The 10860-nt window shown below is 43.5% G+C and overlaps 1 protein-coding gene across 7 annotated transcripts in view; it reads left to right on the forward strand.

The window, feature by feature from the left end:
* The window catches only part of LOC101618784 (cytidine monophosphate-N-acetylneuraminic acid hydroxylase), a 73998-nt gene that overhangs the window by 10039 nt on the left and 53099 nt on the right, over positions 1-10860 (forward strand). For 3 of the 7 annotated variants that reach the window (XM_012732935.1, XM_012732936.1, XM_012732939.1), the window contains exons 1-3: positions 2397-2572; positions 3189-3392; positions 8027-8118. In XM_012732935.1, coding sequence (XP_012588389.1) covers positions 2547-2572; positions 3189-3392; positions 8027-8118 — 322 coding nt within the window. In that variant the 5' untranslated portion in view covers positions 2397-2546. Of the gene's footprint in view, positions 1-2396; positions 2573-3001; positions 3063-3188; positions 3393-8026; positions 8119-10860 lie in introns of those variants that run through there. The other 4 variants (XM_012732940.1, XM_012732941.1, XM_012732938.1 and 1 more) reach the window with 4 other exon arrangements.

Raw genomic sequence — 10860 nt, forward strand, 5'->3', positions numbered from 1 at the left:
GGCTATTTTTAAAATAACGTAATAGTTTATTTTTACAACACGTTGTGCCTCTTTCCATATCAGTTGTAATCCTTGTGGGCTTCCCATCACCAAATCACTCCATAGTCCAGTGGACTTTCCCCTCCCCTCACCATACCATTTTTGACCCCATTTCCCACTCCAGCCCCATACAATGTCTCTGGTAGTAGTTCATTATTCCCAACCCCCCTCCACCCTCACCCTCCACCGCCCCAGTCTTTTATGCTCCTGCTATGAGTGAAAACATCTGTTATTTTTCTTTTTCTTTCTGGCTTATTTCACTAAGCATGATCCCTTCCAGCTCCACTCATGTTGCTGCAAAAGACATGAGTTTATCTTTTTCTGATTGCTGAGTAATATTCCATTGTGTATATATACCACATCTTTTTAATCCAGTCATCTACTTTTGGGCATTTGGGTTGATTCCATGTCTTTCCTATTGTAAATAAAGCAGCAATAAACATGGGGGTGCAGGTGTCTTTTTGAATCAGTGCTTTTGTGTCTTTGGGCTAGATACCTAGGAGTGGGATTGCTGGGTCCTATGGAAGCTCCACTTAATGGTTATTTTTAAAGTACATTAAAGTAGTTGAGAAAATATTGAAACATTGAAAAGCAGGTATATTAAACCATATCACTTTAGTTCAGTTATGGAGCTTTAACCTTAATTTTTATTTAAAACTGTTGTGTTATTTAAGGGCCTTCCTGGTGTTTCAAGGGGTTAAAGCACAGCTCTGTGAAGCTGTCCACCGCCACTGTAGCATGAGTTCAGTCTCCAGCCAGGGAAGTGATCCTTATGGCAAAGCGGAACTCTCCTGTCTCCCCACTGTTCCCTTCAGCAGTGTGTTTCAGTCCATCTGCCTTTTCTGCTCCCTACTCTGTCTCTGGTGAATCCTCTCACCCCTAGCCCCCCACATCGGTATCCCAATTCTTGTATCCATAACTAAATCTTTAAAAAAAAAATAGTATGTTGTAATGGAATTATAATGGAATCAAATTCATAAATAATATCTTTAAAATCTGCCTTGGGGGGATATACTATCATTTAAAAAATATCTAAGTGCCTGTAATTAGAGAGGCCACATTTTTCTTTTGCCCTCGGTGTCAATAGGACTTTTCACAGAATTGGTAATCAAAGATGGAGTGTTCAACCTGTTTTACATGGTACATGGGAGACCTACAGAATTAAATACACAGCTGTAGTTAAGATTGAATTTTGGTTCTCTCAATCAAGTAAAATAAAATAGAGAGCCTTTTTTTTTTTTTTATGTTTTCAGGCCAGTTATTCCAGGAATTGACTCTGTTTGCTTTGGCTTGGTGTCAGGTATTTGTACTAATAGCAACAAAGCTGAAAGAATTTTATAAGGCTTCAGATGGAGAACTTCCCATCAAATATATTTAAAATATAGTTTTGGTAGCTTATTTTTTGAAATGTAAAGTAGCTCACATCAAATGATATGTTCTTAAATTATTTACTACAAGAGAATCAACAGGTGTTAGAGAAAAAGTACTCTGGTACGGAAATAAAATATTAGACTGTTCCTCACTCACACAAAAAAACATTTTCATAAACTCGAGCACTCCTATGAGACATTGTCAACAAAACAGAGTAAGTAGGGAGGGATTATCACCCTTTAAAAAATAACAGGAATGTCAATGAAATTGGTTTTATGGCATAATATTTTCTCTACATGTTGCTTTTATTTGTAAACCTTATAATGGACACTTGCTCTAGAATTCATGTGTTAGTTAAATGCATTTAAACAATGTTTCTCTTGGGAAAAGAAATTATAGTGAAAATTCAATATATTTAGAACTGTTTAAATTAAAATTTTAAAAACAACCCCAAAGACTCAGAACAGCATATATAACTGTGAAACAAAGAGGAATATATTTATTTGGAAATGCTTCAAGTTAACTGTGCGCAGAATTGCCAGGAACAACATAAGACACGAGTGACAGTGAGAATCTGTCACTGTCAGATTAGGTAAAAAAGTGGTCGTACTCAAATACAGAGCTGCTGTGTACAGTTTTAGACTTGGAAGAACCTTTCCTGTTATTCTCTTGGTTTGTTTTTTCAGTGGCTTTCATTCTTTGCTCGAGAAATGTGCAATATTTACCAAAATGAAAGTGAAAAATCCCTTTCCAGTCTGGACTTAATACATGAAAGGAATTTTGACCCTTTTGGCTTGGATTTGAATATAAACTTACTCAACATCTACCCTGATTTCACACCATGGCTATGCAATTAAATAATTTGAAACCTCTCTTGGCAAAAAACTAGATACTCCATTAGGATTTGGAGTTGCATCATAGTTTGTTTATAAGTTTGGATTTGGGAACGGTACCATCTCTAGCTTTCTGAAAAACAAAAAGCAATACTGCATTTGCAGCTGCTGGCGAATTTTCCTAAATGATTTAAATTAATCAGTGGCACAGTGGGAGGGTGAGCTCATTAAGTTCCTAGCTGAAAGCACAAACCACATGATAAGGGCTGCTTCCTAAGTGCCGCGGAGAGAAAAACAGAGAAGATGCATGTTTCGAACGGCGTCCTTATGTAAGTAAACTCAGAATAGTCCCTGCGCTGGGGGTCAGTTACAATGCTCTGCAGAGTGGTTGTGCTTGTTAAAATGTGTTAGACTCCAGGAGACGGTGAGCTGGGGGGATGACAGGGTTACCGGAGAACCCTACAAGTAATCCTGAGTGTGAAGGGAGAGGAGCTGTGTTTCAGGCAGAGGAAAGTCCAGATCTAAAAGATACGGTGGGGGAGAGCAGAGTGGTTTCTTAAAACTAAAAGCAGTTGAAGGCTTTTAGTGAGTGGTGGTAGGGAGGGGACGGCTGGTGTACAAACACCCCTGCGCTGGCTCCTTCCTCCGGGGAGCCGGTGAGCAACAGAAACGAGCTGTGAGCTGTGGACCTGCCCGAGGAGAGAGAACCAACTGCTGGCTACTTTGGGGCAGGCAAGGGAGGAAGCATCAGTTGTCTGGGAAGAGGGAGAGGAACGTTCAAGACCATATACATTGAAAGAAAGGCATCCGCATGCCTAGGTCCTGGGAGGGAAGGGCTTAAAAAGTATTTGAGTAAAAAGAGGTTTAGAGGACTTAGTTGCAAGTAATGCTGACTTAGAACCTAACATCATTAACCTTTCCTCTGAAAATGTTTGCCTTTCACAGAACTGAACAATCAGCAGACACTCTGCTCCAGCTGTCACTTGCTGAAGTTGCCACCCTCAACGAAGGCATCAATTTTTTTCGAAATAAGAGCACTGGCAAAGACTACATCTTATACAAGCATAAGGACCAGCTGAGGGCATGCAAGAACCTATGCAAGCATCAAGGAGGGCTGTTCATAAAAGATATCGAGGATTTAGATGGAAGGTACCAAATTTGCTTCTTCACCAAGGACCCCCCCCTTTTATTTTTTACAATTGGATTAGATTTTTTTTTTAAAGATATATTTATTTGTGCATACAGAGCTGGGGTACAGGTCAGAGGCTCAGGGGCAGTGAGAGGCTTCATCAGAGACAGAGTGGGGAGCAGAACAGGCAGATTGACAAAGTACACTGCTGAGGGGAGCAGCGGGCGGGTCAGGAGAGGTCTGCCGCACCCTGTGGTCACCTCCGGGGCAGGTGGGAATCGAATTCATGCGGAAGTGGTTTTAGATTCTCAGTGCTGTGCTTGAACCTGCTGTGCCACCAGGGAGGGCCTAGATTTTTTTTTTTTTTTTTATGAATATGCTTCTGTAGACATTTTAAATAAGCCAACCAGTAATTTCTTCCCTGGGTATTCATAGCAAAAGTAAAAGTATCTCAAAATTTGATAACCTCTACTTAATTTCTTTCTCTCCCACGAGAACTGTAAGACTGATGCCTGGTTTGCAAATAGTCTTCTGTGCAGGAGTGAATGTTCGCATGTGTATTTACCTGCCTTATATTCAGAGATGCATGTCTATATGTTTCTTTTCTCTCTGACCCAGAAATCTATCTGTGGGTGGAAAGAACAGATAAAATTTCCCTGGCAGGGCCCTCCCTGGTGGCACAATGGGTTAAAACGCAGCACTGTGAGGCTCTCCGCAGCCACTGCAGCACAAGTTCAATCCTTAGCCAGGGAGCTGACCCACATGGCGCAGCAGATCTCTCCTGACCCATCCCACTGCTCCCCTCAGTGGTCTGTTTCAATTCATCTGCCTGTTCTGCTCTCTCCTCTGTCTCTGGTGAATCCTCTCACCCCTGCACCTCTGGCCTGTACCCCAGTTCGTCTGAATAAATAAATCTAAAAAAAAGAAAATTTCCCTGGTTAAAAAGACAATAACAGGACCCCAGTTTTAGTTGCCCTGCTCTGTGGGCCTTCTGATTTCTTGGAAAAGCTGATCACCTCTCCCTGCTTTTGATTAAACCTACCCGTAGATCACCCTCCCACCCCCAGGGGAGGAGCAGCCACTGGAACAGGGTTATTTTGTTTTGTTTTCCACAGCTGCCCCAGAGATAGTACTGTCTGCAGAGCCAGAGAAAGTCTGGAATGGGAGAATGCTTTGTCAGCCTTACTGTGAGCGCCAGCAGGCATGCAACCAATCCCTTCTCTTAAGCTTTGCGTCAACCTATCCTGTGTGGTTTTAGTCATTCCCTTATCTTGTTTTTCTTTCATTGTTTTGTCAGTGTTAGTTGGCAGGTACTTTGTGGGCAGTTTAATACAGTGTACTCCAAGGGAGCTAAATAGTTACCCAAGAGCTCCCTGCTGTCATGGTTAGGAACCTACTCAAAACTAACCTGTTGTTATACATGTACCCACATTGGCTTTAGGGTCTAGAATGCACATTCTTTGACCTTTCAATATTAAAGGCATTTTTGCCTGTGATTGCTTGATGCCTCAAATGAGTTTACTAGGTTTGTCAAAAATAGAGAAAAACCAGTTAAATTTACATTTCAGAAAAATGACTCTGTTTTCAGTGTGTGTCCCAAGCCTTGCACGAGACATGCATTCAGCTGACATCTCTGTCCTAGGGAACCCGCTGGTAATTACCCTTGGAAATTTGCTGATGGCCCCATTTTGACATTCTTCCCTCTTCTTGGTCGACTCAAGGCAGGGAAGCTTTGACTGCATGTGGTACTGTCACTGTGAAACTTCTGCAGACTCTTGGGGATATCCAGGGCTCGCTCTGTAGTCATTTCGAGGCTTTCACTGCTCTTTTTTTTTTTTTAAGATGTACTTATTTATGCATACAGAACTGGGGCATAGGCCAGAGGTGCAGGGGTGGTGAGAGGACTCACAGAGACAGAGTGGGAAGCAGAACAGGCCGACTGACAAAGCACACTGCTGAGGGGAGCAGCGGATGGGTCAGGAGAGGTCTGCTGTGTCATGTGGTCACCTCCAGGACAGAGATAGAACTCATGCAGAAGTGACTTTAGCTTCATCGTGCTGTGCTCCAGCCCATTGCGCCACCAGGGAGGGTCCACGCATTGCTCTTAATTTTAATGGGCTACTTCACACAGCGCTCACTGAGCCTTTTGAGCACATGTTATAGCTTAGTGGGTAAGAGCCTGATCCTCGCTGTTGACTGCCTGCTTTAGAATTCTCACCCACCACTGTCCCGCTCTGTGACCTTGGATACCTTTCTTAGGCTTTCTGGGTCTCAGTCCTTTTTTCTGTAAAATAACGATGAAAGTATTACTTTGTTGGTTCACTGAGAGCATGAAGTCATTTTAAACACTTCAAGGAACACTGGTATGGCTACATGATGGACGTTCAGTAATGGTTAATTGTGTTTGCTATTGTTATTACTCAGCCACCAGCTTCTTGCAGCATATAGGAACAGAGTTCTTTACGGGAACAGAGATTTTTCCTGGATCTTGGTCGTCTTCACATAGTGATACTTTACCACAGACTGACCTTGCTGTGTCTCACCCAAAAGCTCGGAGGTGGAGCGTGGTGGGGGTTTGTGAAGCAGTAGGGGTTGGGAGTGGGATGGGAGATGCTGGTTTTGCCTGTGGACTGGCTGACCTGAAGGAGTGCTCCCCGAGCTCTCCTGCACCCAGAGGACCCTGCTCCTTGCTCCCCGCTGCAGCTCACCAAGCCTCATATCCTCACACTGCATCCGGAGTCTCTATGCCCATCCCACCTTATCCCCACTTCTCCAAATTTGACTGCTTCTGCTTGGAATCCCCCTGTGGACTGGCTGACCTGAAGGAGTGCTCCCCGAGCTCTCCTGCACCCAGAGGACCCTGCTCCTTGCTCCCCGCTGCAGCTCACCAAGCCTCATATCCTCACACTGCATCCGGAGTCTCTATGCCCATCCCACCTTATCCCCACTTCTCCAAATTTGACTGCTTCTGCTTGGAATCCCCTCACCTCAGGGCCTCTCTGGTGGCACTCGGGGCTAAGTCACATCACTGTGAAGCCACTACAGGGCTCTTCAGAATGTTCAATGTTGTTTTTAACAGACCTCATGGGGCCCTCCCTGGAGATGCGGGGGGTTAAGCCATACTGTGAAGCCACAGTTGCTTTACTGAGTTTAGCTCAGTGACTTTCTGTTTCACACCCAAGATCGGCAGCTGTGTGGGTCTCCTTTTTTAGGTTTAACAATCTCTCACAACCTCATTTGCTTGGGAAGCTGAAATCACCCACTTGTCTCCTTGCCACCCTATGAACATTTCCGGCCCTCTCACCCTTTAACAACCCAACATGCGGAATAGTTACAGACGGGCTGTTTTCCTTTAATGTGTTGGCTGCTCATGGTTGAAAAAGGGAATGTCACAACAAGACATTTTCACAAATTGAAGCGTAGAATATACTTGTTCTCTTATTACCAATTCTCTTATTTTTCTAATCTTCATTATAACAAGAATTTCTATGCTCCCTGGTAATAAGAGAACAAGTATATTCTATGTTTCAATTTATGAAAATGTCTTGTGACATTTTTGGTTGGATGCGATGTTCCTAGATTGAGACATACTGATTTATAAGAAAATGTCTTTGTTTAAAAAAAAAAAAAAAACCACAAGAAACACTAAAAAGGGAGGCCAGGGGGGAAGAAATGGAGCTATTTATGCTCTGTTTCAACTACCACACCCTATCAGAATTGACAACAAATCAAAAAGAATTACCAGGCATCCTGTTTTGGTTCAAGCTGCTGCTTCTTCTGGGTTGCTGGAATAGGTTCCTAGATTTAAATAAAAATGCAGAACACTCAGTTTAAGTTTGAGTGATAAGTTTTTGGTATATCTCAAATACTGTGTGAGGCATGGGTTTAAAAATTACCTCTGAGGCCCTCCCTGGTGGCGTAGCAGGTTAGGATACAGCACTGCAAGCTAGCTACAGCCTCTCCAGTGTGAGTTCTATCCCCAGCCAGGGAGCTGACCCACAGGGCGTGGCAGACCTCTCCTGACTCACCTGCTGCTCCCCTCAGCAGTGTACTTTGTCAGTCGGCCTGTTCTGCTCCCCACTGTGTCTCTGGTGAATCCTCTCACCACCTCTGGCCTGTGCCCCAGCTTTGTATGCATAAATAAATAAATCTTTAAAAAAATTACCTCTGAAAGTCTGAATCTGAATCTCTGAAATTCACATTGAACTGGGTAGCCTGTATTTTCCTGGCAACTGTGCTCTGAGAGCTCAAAGTCTACAGAAGTACTTTTCTCTTTGGATAATGAAAACCTTAGCTGAACTTGTATTCAAAACTATTCTAGGGCCAAGGGTTTTAAAGTGATTATAAATCATAGACAGTATTTTACTACATTCCTAACAGGGCGTCACGTAGCTGAATGTTGTGAGAGGTCATCTCTGTACTGTTGACTGCTGGTCTCTAACAAATACCTTTTGATTTATGGAGTTTATTTTTGCAGTCACCTCCTGGTGGCCTGTCAGTAGAATGGAAATGCAAGCATTAGCTAGTAATTGTTTTCCTTTCATGTATGTTTGTTCAACCAACTGCTTTTATTTCATCTCAACATAATGCATGTCAACCTAATAACATGCTCATTCTCACTCTTTCACCAACCTAAGCACTATTTTCCATCCAGGTCTGTGAGATGCACGAAGCACAATTGGAAACTCGATGTGAGCACCATGAAGTACATCAACCCTCCAGACAGCTTCTGTCAAGATGAACTGGGTAAATGCCACCGACGCGTTCTTGCCATTGTTACTGCCGTCATCTTCGCTTGTTGTCGATCTCCTTTGAAGGGGTACATTCTAGACTGTGGGCTTTTGGTCTTTTATTTATTTATTTATTTTTAATTTTCAAAGTGTTATTTATTTATGCATACAGAACTGAGGTACAGGTCAGAGGTGCAGGGGTGGTGAGAAGATTCACCAGAGATAGAGGGGGGAACAGAACAGGCTAATTGAAATGCACTGCTGAGGGGAGCAGCGGGCTGGTCAGGAGAGGTCTGCCAGGCCATGTGGGTCACCTCCCTAGCCGGGGACTGAACTTGTGTTGAAACTGCTGTGGCTAGCTTCATAAGTGCTGGCTGCTCCTTAATCGGTGCGTCACCAGGAGGGTGCTGAACATTCTAACAGAGGATGTGTCCAATTCCTTTGCTCAGCAATTATCTGTTGAGACCTTCCTATGTTTGAACCTTGGACCAGGTATTCCAAGATAGAATGATAGCTAGGAAAAGGATTGAAACTAGATTTTTGATGGTGAATATATTGAAGCATATGTAGAGATGGACTATGACCCTGTACATCTGAAACCTGTCTAATGTTGCAGAGTTTCTTCAATAAAAAGAAAAAGAGTAAGATAGTGTAAATGTGATGACATTTCCATGAGGAAGAGGGTAAGACAGGTTGGAGGCCAGCTGAGACTAAAGGTGGACTGATAGGTCTCTCAGGTGCAGAGGACGCTTGGATACTGGCTCTGAGTATTTTGTATTTTATCAGTGAAGAGACACAGAACAGATGTTCATGGCCTCGATCCTCTGAATTGTGATGAAATGTCAGATTTCCTTGAGAAGAAAGCTGCTTCAAATTCTATGTTTCTTCCTGGAACAGATAAGGGGCTAGAGCTTATATCTAGTTCTCAGTATTGAGGTCTTCTACATATATGAGCAATAAGAACAAAGAGGAATAAAGGTGTTTCTTTTTCTAACTGACTAAAATTAGGTCTCATCAATAGAAAAAGTTGCTGGTGACGAGTCTCAAAATCACCCCCTGTTTCAGATTTACTGCTGTAGGAATAAAACTTACTTTTGATCTGACTGAGGAATCCCAGGAAGTTTATGTCAAAGATGGCATTTGTGTGGGACTTTTTATTTAAAATAACAGTTTCCCTGGCAAAAAGAAGAGAAAGAAGGGCCTTTCTAGTCGAAGGGACACTCAGGAGCCATGGCGGCATTTTGGGGTCTTAACTGTACAGCTCATTGACTGGAGTGTGGGGTATATACATTGAATTCACAGGCTATCAGGCTGCAGGTCCATTTCCAGGAGGGCCTTGAGTGCTTGAGTGAAGGCTGTATCCAGAGTGATACTGAGTGTGCTAATGTGGATTAGGCATTTTGTGCGTGTAGTTTATATGATACATTGGCCCTGCAGTGGGAGGGGGAGTGAGTTATGGTGAGTGATTTTCCTGTCACAATCAGATCAGCCACCTGTGTCTGCGCCTGTGTGTTATGGCTCACCTCCATGACATTTCCAGTGGACACACTTACCCTGGCCCGCAGGAGAGCCCTACCTCCATGTACTGGCTCCCATCCTCTCCCCCTTACTCAAGACTTCACAGCAGACATCGCCTTTCTCTCTCCTGTGTTATCAGTTTTGCCTTTGCTTGTAATTCCATGCACACTCCTGTACTCTAGACCTACCGCTAGGTAGGTCTATCCCCCTGTAAGCTATGCTTCCAGTTTTCTAGTCCTTTAAATAGGTAACCCCTGCGACAAAGGCGTCTACACGACTACGCTGTCACCTCCTGTTCTCGCGCAGATGAGCTCCTGCCCTGACCACCCCACTGGCCCTGCTCCTGTCCAAGGCAGCAGTGTTCCCACATTGCCAAGTTCTGTGGGCGCTTTTCCTCTGACACCATCCCTCAGCAGCACACAGCACAGCAGTCCACACTCTTCTCCTTGATACATGCTCTTTTCTATGTAGTCAAGAGGCGATACCCTCTGTGTGAGTGTCTTATTTGCTGCTGTAACAAAATACCACAACATAAGTGGCGTACAAGCATATAGACCTATTATTTCATATACTTTTTCAGGTCAGAAGGTAAATACATCTCCCTGGCCAAACCTGTGGTGTACGTAGGGCTGAGTTCCTCAATAGAACTTCTACAAGAGGATCCATCTCCTTAGTTTTTCCAGCTTCTAGAGGTCCCTTTGTTCATTTTCAAAGCCTTGAATATGGCTGTATTTTCTGTGATCTCGTCTACCTCTGACTTTCTCCCCTGCCTCCCTCTTCCACTTTCAAGGACCCTCTGACACACTGGATTCACCCAGATGACCCAGGATACACTCCCTATTTTCAGGTCAGCTGATTCATTTCCTCTAGAACTTTAATTCTCCTTTGCCATGTAACCTAACTTTGCATAGTTCCTGGGCATTCAAATCTGGCTTTTTTTTTTTTTTCCAGTGATAAGGGATGGGGAACAGGGGTATTTTTCTGTCTACCACATTTTTCTGATCTTTATTCTAACCATGCTAGCTTCTCTATTGACGCATCACATGCTAGGCTTCTGAATGCCAGAATGACTTTGGAATCAACCTTAAATTCTTCATATGCTCCAATCCCCGAACTGTGCATGCCATTTTGACTCAACTGCCCCGCCCCAACCCCAACTGAATTACTTCCAGCTTTGAGCGGGAGACTTGGGTGTCACAGTCTGGCACCCAGATGCCTTCTCAGTATTTTTTTTTTTAAA

Source organism: Condylura cristata, unplaced genomic scaffold (genome assembly GCF_000260355.1).
Source record: "Condylura cristata isolate star-nosed mole 26May11 unplaced genomic scaffold, ConCri1.0 scaffold00037, whole genome shotgun sequence".
In the NCBI taxonomy this organism is placed as follows: domain Eukaryota; kingdom Metazoa; phylum Chordata; class Mammalia; order Eulipotyphla; family Talpidae; genus Condylura; species Condylura cristata.